An 18,758-nucleotide genomic window follows, 5' to 3' on the forward strand; every position below is an offset into this window, starting at 1 on the left:
CCTCGCACCAGAATAAAAATAGCTGCTCACTTCAGAGCAGCTGACAGCGGGTGCTGGGCTGCCTGGGAGGAGGGGGAGCTGTCGAGAGGGAGGAGGGATGTCTGAGCTCAGCTCCAGCTGTGTGACCTTGGGAAAGTCACTCCTCTTTGAACCCATTTCCTGCAGGGCAGGATGGGAGGTGAGGATGACACCTGCCCCAGAGGGGGAAAATGAGGAGACAATGACATAACATGTGGTACTCAGTATCAATAAGGAACCCTGGAGTGAAGGGAGGAGAAATGTTCCTCTGTGCCCTGAATGCTTCCGCCTCAGGGAAGCCCTCCTGAATGCTTACCTCTTCTACCTCCCTACAGTACCCTGTGGCACACTCTACATCTCAAGAGATTTATCAGCTAGAGGCCCCAGTGTGACCTCCTTCACAGTGGGCCTGGGCCAGGTTGATCAGGGAGCCAAAGGAAGGAGGACAGACCCTTCTGTACCATTATTATTCTCAGGTGCCCCCAGGAGATGGCTCAAGGAAGAGGAGGAGGAGGAAAGAGAAGTCTCTCTCTCTTCCCTGTTTATGATGAATTTACTCTGAGCCAAAGGACATGAGGACACATACCCAGATTCTGCATCAGCCACAGCCTGGACTCCATTCTTTTGCCCCTGCTCCTCCCTCTGCTGCCCAGGGCATTTCTCTCTCCCTCTCTCTCCCTCTCTCTCTCTCTCTCTCTCTTTTTTCCAATTTGGCAACACTGACTCTCCTTCGGAGGAGTTCAATGGTCACTTCTATGGGGGAGAATTATCCACTGTCTCCTTGGGAACCCCATGCTCTGTCCCCTACTGGCTGTGTAATCCCTAAAGCTCAGTTTCTTCCTCCATCGAATGGGGATTTCTTACCAACCTCCCAGGGTTACTATGGAGAGTAAGTAAGATAATTTGTCAATCATCAGCTCCCTCCTTTCCTATTCCTGACCTAAACAGCCTGAAGGGTAGTACTAAGAGTTTCCAAGAGGGGGGTTGGACCAGATGTACCTTCTGCCTCAGTACACCACCCCCTTACTCCCTGGAGTGAGGGAAAGGAGGGAAGCAGGAGGGGCCTTTGGAGACAGCTGTCTCCAGGGGGGCGGTTCTCCCTGGCAGCTGCCCCCAGCCTGCCACCCAGAGCCCCAGAGCCTGTTATCAACCTCCTTAGTCATCACACCAGGAGCTCAAATATAGCTCTTACCCTGCTCCCTTCTCAGCCAGGGTCCGCCCTCCACCCCCTTCCCCTGGCAAAGCCATGTCTGGGTCTCAGAGCCCCTGTCCCTTCCCCTCAAGGAACGAAACTAACACTGGGCCTCAGTTTCAGCATCCACCAAATGGGCAGGTTGGAGCAGATGATGATGCTGATGGCACTGGTGACGGTAACTCCAGAGCAGCTGCCCTCACCGAGAGCTTGCTTGTGCCAGGCTCTGTGCTAAACACTTCATATATGTCATCTTGTTGAACCTTCACAGCAACCTTAGGGGGTATCTACTGTTTTTATCTTCCTTACACAAATCAGGAATCTGAGTGACCTCCCCATGTAAGTCAGTGGCAGGGCCAGAAACAAAGTACTCTTGGGGGGACTGTCCCATGGGATCTGACTTCAGGGAGGGAAGATGATGGGAAATCCTGCGCTGCCAGCAGTGTGCAGGAACCCTCTGCACACTCATTTGCATGACATTTGCCTGGCTTCCAAAGGACAGCATGCCCCTGTCTGAGCTCTGGATGGCTGAACCCTACAACAGGCCCTAGGAACTGGGATCTGTGCTCCCCCAACTAACTTCCAGGATTGCATTAGAGGCTAGTACTCAGGGGAGTTTCTCATCTACGTAATAGGAGTCAGAGGACTGGGGAGGGTGAGTCCAAATTTTCCTTCTCTCTCTGGGGACCTGAGTGCCACCACCATGTCCACTCTTACCTCCTCTGTCACCACCATCCCCACGTTCACCTACAGCTCCACCACCATCTCTTCCACCATCAACATAATATCCCTGCTGCTCCCCCACCCCCATCTCTCCTCCTCCGTTACTATCACCTTCATCACCATTACCACCATCCCTTCATTCTGCTATCTCGACCATCCCCAATATCTGTAATTTTGTCATCACCTCCACTACCTCCATTTATCTGAACCATCACCACCACCTCCATCATCAGTGTCACTCCTCCATTTCCATGATCATAATTACATAGGTCGTTATCTCCACTATAATCACCTCCCCTGTAACCACTCATCACTTCCACCATCCTTCATCACCCCAAATCCTTCTTACTCCAGAGCCCTAAGATGGCCTGGGTCTCTGCCCCTACAAATTCCAACCTCACAGAGTCACTGGCCAGGGAACACAGACTAGAACCAGAGATAGTCAAGCAAAGGTAGGAAGCCCATCCAGGAGAAGGGGATGAGGCATCTGTCCATGCAATTTTCATACAGGGGACAACACAGGCCCATGAGGATACAGAAGTGACTGTGGACCACCCAAGAGCCCTGGGTACAAAACTCTGGACATTTCCTGGCTAAACTAAGTGTGATCATTCCTCTCAAAGCAATCCAGCAATTCTGGAGAAATCAGGATCTCTTAGCAGATAAGAGTAAGAGAGAGAAGAAAGCAGAAGCAGAGGGCCCACAGCCATCCCTGGCCACATCTGAGCCCTGTCACTCATTCACTTTCCTTACTCCCTGACTGAGTCATCCGTTCATTCAGCAAACATTTCCCTGGACCCTGTGCTGGGTCCTGGCCATTGAAGTTTCCCAGGCCTGTTTTTGACCTTCCTGCCAGTCTATTCCTCTACTGCTGGGCCTTTCTCCACCTTAGTTCCCTTCCCCTAGACACCCCAATTGGCTCCCATGGGTCTTGGGTTACTGAGAAAGCTCCCCTCACTGTAGCTCTTAAGATCTCCCCACCTTGCTGGGTGACCTTGAGCGAGTCCCTCTAGCAAACCACATCCAGTGCATACTGGAAAGAGGAAAGGTGAGAGGGGCTGGGCTGTGGAGACATCCAGGGCAGATGGCCAGGTGTGTGTAAAATAGCAGGGGCGGTGCTGAGGCTCCAGCAGTTGGAGCCTGAGTGTCTGGTTCTCCGATGGGAAGGATAGAGCAGGCAGGGGGGCTGGCACCAAGGCCCAGAAATGGGGCAAAGGTGAGGGCAAAGCAAGCCCTGGGCTGGCAGGGAGTCAAGCTCCCAGGATCATGGCAGGGACTTAGGTGTCTCTGTGGCCTTGGAGAGGGTGCTGACCTCCGAGCTACCTGTCTCTACCTTACCTGTCAGGTGTGTCAATACCCCACCCTCGAGTGAGAACCCACCAGGCCTACTGGCAGGAAGGTGGGGACAGCCAGCCAGCCTCCTCCATGTTGCTGGTCGGGCCCCAAGCCAGGCCAATGGGCACACTCTCCACCCTGCCCCACGGCCATTTCAGCCTCAGCAGTCAGCCTGAAGGGCTCCCAGAGTGCAGGCCACCTTGCCTTGGCCACCTCTAGGCTGGGAAGTAGGTGCCTGTGTCTTTAAATTCTCTGCAGGTTGAAACGGCTGATGACATCACTGGTTCCCGGGAGCGGAGGAGCTAGAGCCGGAGCCCAGGGAGCCCGGGCTGCTAGGGGCTGCAGACATGGAGGGCCAGAGCAGCAGTGGCAGTAGGAGGCCAGGGACCCGGGCTGGCCTAGGTCCCCTGCCCGTGCCTGTGCCCCATGGGGTTTCCCAAACTGGGGCACCCTCCAAGGTAAGACCCCTAAAACCTAGCACCCCATCCTTGATCCCACACACCCCCACACACGGCAGGCACCCTGGTGCCCCTGGCTGAGGGGCTGGCACTCTCCTCTACCCACCGAGCAGGGGCTAGGCAAACAGGGCACTCTGGGGGCTGAGGGGGCAGTGATGGGACACCCAGAGAGAGATGGAGTTCGCCATCTCCGGGAGCCCCCAGCGAGCCCTGGACTGGGTGTCAGGGGATCCAGCTGTGCTCCAGCTTTGCTGTGTGACCTTGGGCAAGTTGCTTGTCCTCTCTGAACCAATGCAAAATGAGGAGGCTTGTTCCTGAAAACTAAAATGGTGACATCTGGGATGTCTAAGTTGCTAGTGCTGGAGGTGGTGTGGTGGTTGGGGGGACACTTGGAGCCGAGGAGGAAGCCTAAAATGCAGTCTCAAAGAGCTAAGTTTGGGGAGGAAGGTGGAGGCAGAGTTTCAGATTCTCTGAACCGAGAAGGACACGGGACACAGACAGAGCTGCATGTCTGGAGGCAAGGATGGGGCCACCTCAGGGCAAGTGTAAACCTTCTGCCCTCCCTGGCAAAGGACATTTTATCCCGTCTTCTGGAGATAGGGGCATCAGAAACAGAGGACAGATGGGAAAGAGAGAGGAGGTCCCTGCAGGGCCTCACATTCCCCCACTCCACCTGCCCCCACTCCACCTGCCGGACAAAAAGAGGATACCTGCTTGTCTGTCCTCAAAGGTGAGGGACACAGGGGAGAGGGGACAATTGGGCACAGAGAAGTGCAGTGCCAGGATCTGCCAGGATCCTGGACTTACACAGAATGTTAGAATCACACTTGATGAGGACAGACTATTCCATGGGGTTCAAATGGAATCCTAGAAAATGTTCGGCTCATAAACGCACAGAATATGAGACCAAGGCTTCTCAGGATTCCATCATTTTACAGATGAAAACTGAGCCCCTGGGCAGAGAGGTGCTTGTCTAAGGTGACAGAGAGCTGGGCTTAGAATTGACATGGCTAGTCTTAGCCCTAGGCTCTTGCTTCTATATGGAACTCTGGGAATGGGTGAGGAGGACAGGGAGGACTGTGGCCAAGGAGTTTGGGATCCTTGACAGGGACAAAGCTGAGGGTTCCTGGAGGAACTATGGAGGAAAGGAGGGAAATTTAATAGGCTAGACCCAAGGTGTCCAGAGAGGGCAGATCCGGGGTGTTAGGTCGGTAGCCCTTAGCCAGGGGAGCAGGAGGGAATGCAGGGAGAGCTGCCCAGAGAACCTGACTCCAGACACCCAGCCCTCCAGCGCGACCAGGGAGTGGGCATCAGTCAGCCAGGAAGGCAAGGGAAGAAACCTCGGGTTTGGCTCACACGCTGCCTCATTTGAGTTGGGGGTCTTAGTTTCCCCATCTGTGAGAGGTGTCAGACTTGAGAGAGGGAGATAAGGTTCTGTCTCCTGTTTCCTCCAAAAGAGAAGCTGATTTGCAACAGAATGGATTGAAGTGAGAAATTAGGAAGAACTTCCTTGCAAAGATGTGCCAGAGTATGCTGGGGTCTCCATGGAAGCCGGGGCCCGAGCCCCCGGTTAGGGTTACCCTGAGTCTTTGACTGGTCTTCTTCCAGGTGGACTCAAGTTTTCAACTCCCATCGAAGAATGCAGCCCCGGCACCCTCAGAACCGAGATTGGCCCTAGCAGCTGTGGGGCCGCGAGCGGCTGTGCCACCTTCCACAGAGGGGCCCAGGTTGGCTCTGGCATCTCCCCGACCCATCCTGGCTCCGCTGTCTACCCCCGGAGGACAGAAGACAGCTCCTGCCCGCTGCAGCTCCAGCCTGGCTCCAACATCTGTGGGCCAGTTAGTCGTGTCTGCCTCGGCTGGGCCAAAGCCTCCTGCGGTGACCTCAGGCTCGGTCCTGGCTCCGACATCCCTGGGGCAGCTAGTGATATCTGCCTCAGCGGGGCCGAGGCCTCCCCCAGCCACCCTGCGGCCCAGGCTGTCTCCAACATCCAGGGACCAGAAGCAGGTGCCACCTGCCTCCGTGGGACCCAAGCCAGCACTGGCTGCCTCAGGCCTGAGCCTGGCCCTGGCATCTGAGGAGCAACACTCACAGCCCCCCTCCAACTCTTCCCCAGTGCCCAGTCCAGTCTTGTCGTCCTCTCAAGAACAGGCCCTGGCTCCAGCTTCTGTGACCTCAGCCTCGACCTCTGTGGGACAGACGCCAGCTAAACAGAAGGCTGCCCCAGCTCCTAAACCTCTCCCCTCTTCTGAAGCGCATCTGCAGCCTTCAGCTCCGGCCTCTGGTCCCACAGGCTCCACATCCTTGATCCAAAGCCCCCCAGACCCCCGGATCTCCCCCTCATTCAGAGCCCGGCCTGAGGCCCCCCGTAGCAGCCCTGAGGATCCTGTCCTGCCCCGGCCACCCCAGACGCTACCCCTGGATGTGGGCCAGGGCCCTCCAGAGCCTGCCACCCGTTCCCCAGGACTTCTGTCCCCCACCTTCCGGCCAGGGTCCTCCTCAGCCCAGACTGTGCCCCCACCTCTACCCAAGCCACCCCGGTCTCCCAGCCGTTCCCCCAGTCGCTCCCCCAACCGCTCCCCCTGTGTCCCCCCGGCCCCTGAGACAGCCCTCCCCAGGCCTGGCAGCCAGGGTGTGGGGCATAGTGGGCACTTGAGCCCCAGCCTTCAGCATCGAGAAACTCCAGCTCCAGTCACCACCTCCCCTTCTACCTCCACCTCATCATCCTCTTGGTCAGCTCAGCCTACCTGCAAGAGCGACCCTGGCTTCTGGTGAGGGGGCCTTCTCTCAAGAAAGTGGGGCTTGAGCTGTGAAGTTAGCCGTCCTTCCAGGGTGGCTTACCCTACACTGCCCCAGTTTACTTCCCTGAGGAGGATTCTTTGGGAGGTACTGGGCCTACTCTGGAACCCTCAGGAGACAACATCTCCTCCTAAGGGACTTGCCCACCTCTGCCTCAATGGCTTTCCCCTGGGAGAGTCTGGTAGGAGGAATATTGGCTGGGCCCACTGTCCTTCTCCTGAGAGCTTACACCCACACCTGCCTCAGTTTATTTCCCCCAGAAAGATCCTTGTGGGAGGGAGGCCAAGGATGAGGGAGTGGTGCCCAGTGGTAACCCCTTCTCTACCCCCCCCAGGATCACTGTGGTCACATGGAACGTGGGCACTGCCATGCCCCCTGATGACGTCACATCCCTCCTCCACCTGGGCAGCAGTGGCGATGACAGTGATGGGGCAGACATGATTGCCATAGGGTGAGGGGGCCGGGCATGTGGACCCTGCTCAGGAACCCCTTGTGCCTCCCAGACCCTTGCCCACGGGAGGGGCTTCTAGGGCACCCCCAACCTGACAGCCGCTTCACCCCCACCTCGACTCCCAGATTGCAGGAAGTCAACTCCATGATCAACAAGCGGCTCAAGGACGCGCTCTTCACAGACCAGTGGAGCGAGCTCTTCATGGACGCACTGGCACCCTTCAACTTCGTGCTGGTAACGTCTCCCTCAGCCCCCGGAAGGGTGGAGACCCCTGGATCCCTGGCCCTAGCTCTGCCTTGACTCACTGTGGGGCCTGCTGGGCCTCTGTGGCCAGGTCTGCGAAATGGGAGTTCTGAAAGACTGGGGGAAAGCGCACAGCGGGGCGGAGGGAGGGGGGGTTGTGTCCAGCTCTCAACCAGGTCACCTCCTGCCGCAGGTGAGCACCGTGCGGATGCAGGGCGTCATCCTGCTGCTGTTCGCCAAGTACTACCATCTGCCCTTCCTGAGGGACGTGCAGACGGACTGCACGCGCACTGGCCTGGGTGGCTATTGGGTGAGCATGGGAGCAGCCCCAGAGGGGTCTATAGATTAGTCCTCTGGTCCCCCACACACTGGCAAGGTCCCCTCTCCGTCTCCACCCCCGACTCTGAGGCCTTCCTCTCCCCAATGCCGCCCCACACCCCACACCATTTTCTAGACCAAGCCCCCTTCCTGTCCCTGCCCCATCCAGTGCTCCCCTCCTAGAACCCACCTGCTCTAAGCCTTGTCCACCTGCGGGCTGGCCTCGCCCCTCTCGATGCCCCGCCCAGTGCCTCACCTACTTGCCGAGGCCCCACCCTTGACTCTCGACCAACTTTGTCTCCCAAGGGCAACAAGGGTGGAGTGAGTGTGCGACTGGCCGCCTTCGGGCACATGCTCTGCTTCTTGAACTGCCACTTGCCTGCACACATGGACAAAGCAGAGCAGCGCAAGGACAACTTCCAGACCATCCTTAGCCTCCAGCAGTTCCCGGGGCCTGGGGCACACGGCATCCTGGATCATGAGTATGGGCTGTGGCCGGGCCAAATTGAGCGTGGGGGTGGGGGGGAGGCTAGTGAAGGAGAGGTAGGCCTCAGAGAGCGGAGTCCCAAATACTTGACCACAGGAACCTGTACCAGCCTGGGTGGGCCTTGTGGGGAGAGGCAGATCCTATGATCCTATGACGGGTACCCTCAAACTTCATCTAGGAACACGAATTTAAGTTTGATGGGGCCAGAGCCTGCGGGGTGGAGTTTGTTGAGGGGCAGGGCCTTGCTCAGGGTCCAACCTAACATTATTCTAGATTTATGCCCCTGCTGTTCTTTGGCAGGCGGAGAATCTGCTGCCACCCACTCCACCCATTGCGTCATTACTAGGGTCATCCAGTGCTGTTGGTTAGGTAGAGGTGAAGGATCTGGGTTGGGCTTTCATCCCGTGGACCTTGATGACTCCCACCCCGGAACAGCCTCGTGTTCTGGTTTGGGGACCTCAACTTCCGCATCGAGAGCTATGACCTGCACTTCGTCAAGTTTGCCATTGACAGCGACCAGCTCCACCAGCTCTGGGAGAAGGACCAGGTGCAGAATCCCAGCCCGCACCCTAAACACCAAGCACACGGAGCATGACCAGCACACCTTTGTATACTAGGCTCTGGCTCTTCCCTTCACTTGCCCTGTCCAAGCCATTGTCCAATTCTACCCTTTTGGACCTTCACAGCTCAACATGGCCAAGAGCACCTGGCCCATCCTGAAGGGCTTCCAGGAGGGGCCCCTCAACTTTGCGCCCACCTTCAAATTTGATGTGGGTACTAACAAATATGACACCAGGTAAGCTCAGCACTGGGATGAGGTGGACACATGGGCTGAAGTCTTCTGGATAGGGAAGAAAGGGAAGAGGATTGGCAAGAAGCAAAGCTGGGGGCTGTGCCTCAAACCCTAGCCCCTGAAACTTGGGTCACCCCTGCCCACTTCAGTGCCAAGAAGCGGAAGCCAGCCTGGACAGACCGTATCCTGTGGAAGGTCAAGGCTCCAGGAGTGGGTCCCAGCCCCTCAGGACGGGAAAGCCATCGGCTCCAGGTGACCCAGCACAGCTACCGCAGCCACATGGAATACACTGTCAGTGACCATAAGCCCGTGGCCGCCCAGTTTGTCCTGCAGGTGAGTCCCAGCCTCATCCTCCTGTCATGACGTCCCCAGATTCAGCTCAGCATCCCATGGCCCACCAGTAACCCCTTGATGGGGGCAAAGCCTGCCCTCAGCAGCATCCATTCATTGTAGCAGAGTAGGGGTGGGTTATGATCTCTATTTTCAGATGCAGAAACCAAGGCTCAGAGACACAGCATCACATGCTGCTGAACAGAAGAATTAGGATTTGAACCCAAGCTAGTCTTCAGAGTCCTATACCTTCCCCACAAATCCCTAGCTCTGTTCTTCTGAGAAAGGATTAGGACAACATTTGTTAAAATTCACATTATATAGTATAGAATAAGACCAGAAAAATCAAAATATTCATTCAAACCCCATATTTATTTATTATTTATTTACCATTTGCTGTGTGCCAGGCACCATGAATGAGGTAGTCATGGGGAGGAGGAGTAGAGATATGAAAAATACAAAGCTAAATTGTAAGGGATTACTGTAATTTAGCATTGCGTTTAAGGTTGAGGTCTCTGGTTGGCAAAGTAAAAAACAGAAATGCTAGAATGTCAGAACCAGACCTGAGAGACTATGTAGCCCAACACTCTGTTTTTCTCAGGGAAAACTGAGGCCCCCAGTAGGGTAGGCATGTTCCCCAAGCCACACATATGCTCAGCAGTGAGGGAAGGTAGATCCCATCTTTCTAGTCCTGAAACCCAACTCTGGGCTCTCTGATTCCCTTGATCTGATAAGAGAGAGCCCTGCAGCCCAGAGAATGTTTTCGCTGGTAACTTTGTCATGTGGTCAGTCAGTGGGACATTGGCCAATATCCTCAGTTGGGAATGGAAATCTGCCCAAGTCTGGCCTTCCATGACCTTTGGTAAAAGACTTGGGTGTGAGATTTAACCCTCAGTCAGGGGCCTCACCTTGAGAACCACTCCTTTTGGGTAACCTACCCTGACCTTCCCTCCTTATCAAGGACTCTGACCCTTGCAGAACGTTAAACTGTCGAGCACCTACTACATGCCAGGCCCTTTGGCTGTCACCCCTTTGAATGCCTTTTTGGCCCTGAGATACCAAATTCTCCTCCTTGTTTTACTGAGGGGAAACTGAGTCTCAGAAAACTTGAGTCTCTTCATGAAAGCAACACAATCAAAACGAGACTTAGTGACCTTGACCTGACAAGGCTCTGGAGATCATTTCCAAGAGGCCACCGGGCACACCTGCTGTTAGGAGCCTCAGGACAGGAAGAGGATGTGCCGGTTTCTTCTGGAACAGCCTGGCTCAAAACCTGAGGAGGGAGGGAAACCTGAAACCCAATGAACAGAGGAGCAGACAAAAGCTTGAGCCTGACACACCATCTGGGTCCTTCCCTGAGGGACAGCAGCAGAGGAATGACAGAACCAGGGCTACACTATTCACCTCCAGGCTGTGTTCTCACTGCCCAAGGAGGCTCTGGGCGTAAGGAGCCCTGAGGTGGGATGTGGGAAGCCTGGCATTTACCCTAGACCTGTTCTGCCTTGGTTTCTCAATCTGCAAGGTGGTTTCAAAGGCCCTTTGCTGACTCAGGCCCAAGGGCCCTAGGTGTATAGGATACTTAGAGGGTGTCCCCCGATGTTGCCCCTGCCCCTGGGCAGTTTGCTTACAGGGACGACGTGCCACTAGTGCGGCTGGAGGTGGCTGATGAGTGGGTGCGGCCCGAGCAGGCCGTGGTGAGGTACCGCATCGAGACTGTGTTCGCCCGCAGCTCCTGGGACTGGATTGGCTTGTACCGGGTGAGAAGGGCAGGGATGGTCAGGGACTCTGGGAAGGGAGGACCTGGAGGAGCAGCCGGGCGCTCAGGGGGATCACTGGCTTCTCTGGAGTTTGCTCCTACACTGGCGGGGGGGGGTGGGGGGGGGGATGCAGTCACATGATAGGAGACACAACCCTGAATCCTCTCACCCCAGGTAGGTTTCCGCCACTGCAAGGACTACGTGGCTTATGTCTGGGCCAAACACGAGGATGTGGATGGGAACATCTACCAGGTACTGAAGGGGAAGCAGAGAGTGGGAGGAGTCCCCCGTTGCCTTTGGGTCTCGGGACGTGGCTTGGACAGTCCTTGAAGCTGCCTCCTTGACCCTAACCTGAGCCTATGCCCTGGGCCCATCAGGTGACCTTCAGTGAGGAGTCATTGCCCAAGGGCCATGGAGATTTCATACTGGGCTATTACAGCCACACACACAGCATCCTCATCGGTGTCACTGAGCCCTTCCAGGTGAGTAGTCAGATCGCGGGGTCGGGGGTGCTAAAAGACCCTTTTCAAATGTCACAGCCTCTACATTCTGCTCCATAATCTCCTACAAGTAACCTGACCTTCTTGGGTCTGTCAGTGGGCAGGGTTGGAGTGGTTCAAAGATGCCTTCAGTGGCTAGTCGGGGAGTGGGGCACCCCAGTAACCAGCCTTCCCCCCAGATCTCGCTGCCTACCTCGGAGTTGGCCAGCAGCAGCACAGATAGCTCAAGTGCCAGCTCAGAGGATGAAGATGACAGTACCCTGGAGCTGCTTGCACCCAAGTCCCGCAGCCCCAGCCCTGGCAAGTCCAAGAGACACCGTAGCCGCAGCCCAGGCCTGGCCCGCTTCCCTGGCCTTGCCCTGCGGCCTTCATCCCGTGAACGCCGTGGTGCCAGCCGCAGCCCCTCACCCCAGAGCCGCCGCCTGCCCCGGGTGGCTCCTGACAAGGGCAATGATGGTGGCAGCCGGGGCAGTAGTGAGGAGGGGCCCTCTGGGCTGCCTGGTCCCTGGGCCTTCCCACCATCTGTGCCTCGAAGCCTGGGCTTGCTGCCTGCCTTGCGACTGGAAACCGTCGACCCTGGTGGTGGTGGCTCCTGGGGACCTAATCGGGAGGCCCCAGCCCCTAGTAGCCTGTCTACTAGTCCTCAGGGCCGACAGGGGCTGGAGGAAGGGGGTCTGGGGCCATGAGGGTAGGTGGGCAGATGGGCCCAGGTGGCCCCCACTGTGCCCCAATCTTCTGCAAACCCACCTATGTCCTTCTTGCTGCTGCTCCAGCTTTCTCCACACCTGCCACTCTCTCCTGGCCAGGGGTGGCCAACTGGGGTCCCCCAAACTGAGTCCTGGCACCTCAACTGTGACAATCAGCAAAGCCCTGTTGGCCCCCATCTGGGATGGGGTGGGGGGCAATCCTGGAGGTCATCAATTAGAAATTAAATTCTCCAACATCACTCCTGACTCCTTCCTAACTTGTTAGCAGCCTGGGGGTTGGGGTTGTCAGAAGAAGGGACTAAAGAGGCAAGAGGATGATAGATCTGACAATTACCAGGCACCAGCTGTATGCATTACACATGCCATCTCTTTTAATCTGCATCACAACCCTGAGTTGTGGTGCTGAGTTCAGTGCAATTCTTAGACCTATTTTGCAGGTGGGCAAAGTGAGGCCTCCAGGAGGTGAGTCTATCAGAATCACACACCTATCCACAGTTTGGCTATCAATACATTAGAGGGAGGGTGCTAAGCACTCTCCATATATTATTTTACTTAATCCTCAACAATCCTATGAGGTAGGTTCTGATTACACGGCCCTTTTTCAGAGGAGGAGACTAAGGCTCAGAGTGGGGAAGGTCCCTCACTCAAGGACACAGAGGAGATTTGAATTTAGGTTTAGAGTAGGAAAAAATGGGCCAAGGCTGTGCCAAGAAGAGCACAATAGCTGTTAAGAGAAGGGATCCCCCAAGAAGGAGAGTTGGGAAGCCCCCTCTGGCCACCCTCCCCTTTCCTGGATATAGACACAGGCACTTCTGTGACAGCTCATTCCCTACCTGCTGCCTCAGGCATTAGCAAGTTGGTGCTGGGGCTCCCCAGGACAGATTTTTGTATTAATTTTGCAACCTGGAGATAAATGTACCTCATCTTGGTACCTCCTGAGGCTGCTGTAATAAATTACCCCTTCCCCATTCCCATCTGGCAAGGCCTAGGCCCAAGACATCAGAATGAGCCTCCTGAACCTCACATCCAAGCACAGAGGGGTCGTGTCACCAACTCAAGAGCACTCAGCACAGCAGGAGACATGGTCCAGCATTTCAGCCTTGCCTCCCCTTCACTCCTCATCCAGCCCCCTGGCTGTCCACAGGGGCCCAAGCCATGCTTCAGTCTAACATATGGAGAGGAAGCCAAGACCCCCTAGGGCTAAGCAGAGCTGGGGGCAGGGTCCAGTCTGGAACTGAGATCAGTGGTTCTAGGATTTCTGCTGCCAGTTGGGTCTTCAGGCTGCCTGGGTCAGCTGCAGGCAGCGGTCATAGAACGATATGGGGGCTCTTGTGTGATCTGAAGGCCGCACCTGCCCTTCACCTGTGCCCACACCCCAGACCTGGAGCCGCCTCTTTTGAAGTCGCCGCAAGTGTCGGGCTGACACCTTGATGGCTTTAGGGTCTCTGGAACAGCTGTGGGCAGAGAAAAGTGGGGCAGGTGGTTAAGGCTGCCAAGGATCCCGCCCTCCTCTGCAGAAAGGAGCATTGAGCCTAGAGAGAAGCAGGGCTGGGGCCAGGGAGAGCTGGGTTACTTCTCGAAGGGGGCAAGAGAAACCTGGGCTGGCATCAAGAGGCCCCTGTTCTGCTACCAGCTGGCTGTAGACACCTGGGCCAAGCTGGGCCTCGGTTTCCTCACCCATGAAATGGGGAAGGTAATGAGGGTTTTGCTCTGAGAATCCGAACTGAAATGAGATTTTAGCTCAGGAGTAAGTGTTAAGTAAGCATTTTTACTATGTGTCAGGCAGGCCTTGGGCTATATGTGTCACACACACCATTTCCTTGGCTTCCACAAGCTTTTTACAAAGAGAATGGAGGCACGGAGAGGTGACTGAACTTGTAGGTCCCACAGGAAGTGACAGAGTCAACATGGACCCATATGAACCAAGCACAGAGCCATAGCTGGGCACCCGGGAGTAGGGTGATGGTGACGATGAAACTCAGAGGTGCCTTGACCCCTTTCCCCATCCCCTGGTCCTGGCACACAAAGGGAAGACAGGTGACCCACCCCCTGGCCAAATGCCCCCTCCCTCTTGGCCTTACCCTTACTTACCCCTTGCCCTCAGCACAGTCCAGTGGAGAGGCCAGCTCGAAGCAGGTCATGCCTAGCAGCTCCCAAAGCATGTTGGTGCCCGCAGGCGGGCTGTGGAGCCTCAGGAAACGTGCCAGACTGAGGGCAGAGGCAGGCTTAGACTAGGGCAGGGTCTGGCCACCCGGAGCCCCCCTTTCAGTGACTGGCAGTAGGCTGCCCACCCCCAAGGGCCCAAGCAGGCCTCACCGACGCGTGCAGTTGCAGTGGAAGATGGGCTCATGGGCGCTATTGAGTAGCTGGAATTTGGTTTCCTGAGGCCCGATCTGCTGTTCACACTGATCCAGGCGGTGGAAGCTGCGGCAGGCCCGGCGGGCATCTGGATTAGGGTGAGGGACATAGTAGTGAGGGAAGCCCGGTCCCCCAGGAAAGCCCCACTGATGCCCACTGCCATTTAGGAGAAACATGGGTTCGTGTCCTCAGCCACACAAACAGTATCCCTCTCTCTCATGCCCTTCCTGCCCTGAGAATGATGCACACATCACACACACACACACACACACACACACACACAAACACCCACATACACAGACCAGTGCCACCATATAGCCCAGATAGCCCAGAGCGTAGGTCAGGAAATGCTTTTGGGTGGTAGAGACTGCTAAGTTGAGACAAGGAGAAGACAACTCGGAAGAGTGCTCCAGGCAGAAGGAACAGCATGTGCAAAGGTCCAGAGGTGAGAGCAAGCTGCTTTTGAGGAACCAAATGAAACTTGTAAGACTGGAGTTTCAACTGGGGAGTAGGGTCTGCAGAACCAGCACCTGAGCACCCCTGGGTATTGAGACATCATGAGCCGTGGTGGAGGCTCAGTGAGGACTAACATAGTCAAGTTTGGGGTTTATGAAAATCCTTCTAGCTGCAGCATGACTTGATGGGAGAGGTTGGGAGACCCCAGGAGGAGTTTGGAACAGGAAAGGAAGCAACAGAAGTAGGGACACCTTCCCACACCAAGAGCCCTCCAAATCAGGTTCTGAGCTCACCCTGAGGTTTGAGGCCATTCTGTGACCCCTGGAGGCCTGGATGGGTGACCTCCAGCCAGGCTGTGGGGGATATATCAGGTTTGATGGAGGCCACGGGGACCTGGAGAGCTGTAGTGTTGGTTTTGTTGGGACGCTTAGACCCTTTCCGTTGTGGTGGCCGCTTCAGAGGACGCTGCTTCTGTCGAGGCTTGCTGGGGGCTGGGCTCTGGAGGCTGGGACTTGGGGGGGTGGCCAGGGAGCTCCAGGAGGCATTGTAGAAGGTCCTGGGCTGGAGGCGGGCAAGGGGTACGGAGCCATACGTTCTACACCTACAAGGTGACAATTGGTGGCAATTGGTAACTCCTAATCCCCTCTCCCCAGAAGCCTCAGGTTCATCTCCACGGAGACCAAGGCTCTGACAGTCCCATCCCTTGTCCCACTGGGCTGTGTGGAGCCTCCAGGGAAGGTCTGCATCCTGGGCCCTGCCCTGAGGAGAGGACAGGGAGGATGAGGAATCATTTGCTAGAGGATGGACAGACAAGCCTCCCTCCCACAGCTTGGAGCCTGGGTTCCACCTCTGACTGGGCAGGGGATTGAAGGAGGCAGCCACATACCCTCCCCACCAGTACCACGCCACACACGCCTCCTGCTCCTCCAGCACGAAGCAGGGGATCTCCAGCACGTTGAAGAAGGCCACTCCCATGATGTCTGAGATGGAGTCCTGCTGGTTCTGCAGGCATTGCCGGAACCTGTCCAAGAGCTGGCACTCAGGTTCCTGGACCAGGGGGCCACCCAACTCCTCCTCCAAGCCCACCCAGTCACTGCCATACAGGAGGTTTGAGATCCAAGAATCTCTTCTTCTCCGAGGACTCAGTTTTCCAGCCTGCACAGTGGGGTCTGGCTGGCTGATCCTTTAGGATTCTTTGGAATCCCAGCCTCTGCACCCAGGAACTACCTCACCCCTGAGCCCCCAGCCCTCTTTGCCCACCGCCAACCTCGTATCACAGTCACAGTGGGAGATGGTGTGGAATCGGTAGTTTCGGATGCCATAGTTGTACTGGAGGGGCGAGATGTGCTGTGGGCAGCGGTCGTGTTCCCGGCAGCAGAGATCAGGACCTTGGAAGACCCCTGCAAGAAGCAGAGGGGGCCCCAGCTCAGCAGGGTTGGGGGTGTCACACGCTGGCTATGCCTACCCAGTGCAGGAACAGGGACCTTGTTCTTGCTCCAGCCCTGCCACAGACACCCTGGGTGGCCTCAGGCCACTCTCCCTCTGGAGGACTCTCAGTTTCAAAGCTTGAAAAGAGCAACCAGGCACAGCCTTTATTGGGCAGCTGCAAATGCCAAGCAGCCCACCCAGGAGCCCTTGTCCAGGAAAGGGATTTCCTCAGGGGAAGTGAAGTCTGCCTCCAGAGCTCCCAAGCTCATGCCCCAAATAAAACTCCAAAGTTATGAATGTGTGTGCCATGGAATGGCAAAGAGGCAGGGTGCAACCTTTCTCGCTGGCATGATGAGGCATTGCCAGGATGCCAATCTGCTCTAACTCAGGTGCCAAAGCCTTCCCCCAACCCGCTATATACATGCATGCAAAAAGACAGCAGTATGGAGTGCAAAAAAGTCATCCAAATTTGTTACCAACTGAGCAGTAGTGCCTTTTACTGAGCATTTCCCAATTGCCTGGCACTTCCCACACCGAAGCTCACAGCAGTTCTGTGAGGGAAATGTCACTTCCAGGTACAGGTGAGGGAAACCAAGGTTCAGAGAGGGGAAGTGACTTGTTCAGCTTGAATTTGCTAACCCAGGCCTTTAGGCCTTGGCGTCCACTCCCCTGGGCATCCTGTCATCATAAAGCCTCCTCTTGGGTAATGGCGTTTTGGCTCACCCAACCTTGGACTCAGTCCAGTCCAACCCTTCCCTGGGAGGGTGATTAATGAGGATTCCAAGGTTTTGATTAGATTTCCCATCTGTGACCTAATTTAAGCAACCCATGATGAGACTTATGGTCACCCCCATTTTACAGATAAAGACATTGAAATTCAGAGTGGTTAAGTCTGAATAACTTAGATTCCCCCAAGGGCTATAGCCTGAATGAGTGGGGGGTAGAGCTGAAAGCCTGCACTTCCCTCCCCTGCCCCTCAGTCCACATTCCCATGGCTCACCCAGCTCCGAGGAGTTCCCAGCAGAATCCCCTACTCCACACCACAGCGTGCCAGGAATGGTCCAGCCTCTCTTCACCCGCTGGTGTCCTATGCTGCCAGGTGCTCCACTCAGTTCTGCTTTCTCGTCCCTGGCCCCTGCTGCTCGCTTCTCCCTAGCCCCTGCTGGATGCTCTTCAGGCCCTCGGCAGGCCCCCCACTGACTCTGAAGCGTGGCCAGGGTTCTCTGCAGCTTGGGTCCAGGGGTGTGGATGAAGGAGCCCCGGGTGATCTCCCCAGCACAGAGGGCACTGAAGGCTGCGGTGAGCTCTGGCTCATCTTGCCGGCTACACGCTTGCAGCCTCCCCTGCCTGTCCCAGTGAGTGTGGAACAGGGCCAGTCCCTGGGCATCCTTGCCCAGAAAGCTCAGAGTCCCCAAGGAGTTGCCAGGGATGGGCCTGGCCAGGTGGCAAGAGGTGCTGTCCCAGAGAAGGTCAGAGGAGCCCCCCACAGCCACTCCCAGGAAGCTCAGCATCCCTAACAGCGCTACTGGAACCCCCATTACGTCCCGGATCAGCCGACTCAGACAAAGCCCCCAGGACACCTACCCCTGGCAGCCCACGAGGCAGCAGCTTTAGCAACTGAGCAGCAGCTTTAGCAATTGAGCGGAAGCAGTGCCCTCCAGACCCAGTGCAGCGGGGCCAATGAATGGAGCTTTGGGAGGAGTAGGAAGGAGGCTGGAGTATGGGGTGATCTCGGGCTTGTAACTCAATCCACCGGCTGGGCAGGCTGCTGATTGGCCAAGGAGTGCACTTGCCAGGGCCCACGCCCCCATTCACCACGCCTTTCTCATCCAGTCACCTGCTGCCAGCCCTGCCTGCATGGGGACTGTGGGAGTCAAAGTCTTGGGCCCTGAGGCAGGGGGCCAGGAGGGGATCTCTATCTCCCTGGGGAGGGAAGAGGGGTCAGGGGCACTTAGGAAGCTCCCAGAACTCGTCCTCAGCTCCTGCCCCAGTGGTGGCTGCCACACCCACCTCTATGAAGTTGGCAGAGGGCCACGGCCTCTACCAGAGCGGCATGAAGGAGGTGAGGGCAGGACTGGGGCCCTGTGCACCCCCCCAACTCCGGGAGTCCAGAGGCTTCTGGGAAAGGGAGTGTCCATCCCCTGGCCACCTAGGGTGCACCACCACCCATCGCTGGTTCTAAGAAAGCCTCTCAGCAAATCAGGGGACAGCGCCCCAGGGCTCTCCACTTCCTGGGACTCAGAGACACAGGACTGGCCAAGCAGCAACCCTCCTGGTCCCATAGACGGTACAGACACAGCCAGAGCAGGCCTTGTGAGCAGGGCACGGGGCAGGGCTAAGGCTCTGGACTTGAAGGGACTATGGTCTCTAGAGGAGCAGGGGGCTGGGCAGAGGGCTGAGTCTGC

The 18,758-nt window shown here is 56.5% G+C and overlaps 2 protein-coding genes across 2 annotated transcripts; one reads left to right on the forward strand and one right to left on the reverse strand.

Annotated features, from left to right (window-relative positions):
* The first annotated feature begins 3,451 nt into the window (after positions 1–3,451).
* INPP5J (inositol polyphosphate-5-phosphatase J) lies at positions 3,452–12,350 on the forward strand. The gene is made up of 13 exons (XM_072803278.1): positions 3,452–3,726; positions 5,335–6,497; positions 6,860–6,976; positions 7,102–7,210; positions 7,413–7,529; positions 7,844–8,019; positions 8,460–8,571; positions 8,711–8,820; positions 8,967–9,150; positions 10,767–10,904; positions 11,079–11,156; positions 11,282–11,386; positions 11,584–12,350. Exons 1-13 carry the CDS (start codon positions 3,616–3,618, stop codon positions 12,088–12,090), a joined length of 3,027 nt encoding a protein of 1,008 aa, XP_072659379.1. The 5' UTR covers positions 3,452–3,615; the 3' UTR covers positions 12,091–12,350.
* PLA2G3 (phospholipase A2 group III) lies at positions 9,501–18,043 on the reverse strand. Its single transcript, XM_072803279.1, has 7 exons — positions 17,354–18,043; positions 16,193–16,325; positions 15,812–15,946; positions 15,219–15,526; positions 14,428–14,557; positions 14,203–14,319; positions 9,501–13,565 (listed from the first exon to the last, which is right to left on the reverse strand). The coding sequence occupies exons 1-7, from the start codon at positions 17,889–17,891 to the stop codon at positions 13,388–13,390; spliced, it is 1,539 nt and encodes a 512-aa protein (XP_072659380.1). The 5' UTR covers positions 17,892–18,043; the 3' UTR covers positions 9,501–13,387.
* Positions 18,044–18,758: the final 715 nt, after the last annotated feature.

This window comes from Canis lupus, chromosome 27 (assembly GCF_048164855.1).
Source record: "Canis lupus baileyi chromosome 27, mCanLup2.hap1, whole genome shotgun sequence".
NCBI classification, from domain to species: Eukaryota; Metazoa; Chordata; class Mammalia; order Carnivora; family Canidae; genus Canis; species Canis lupus.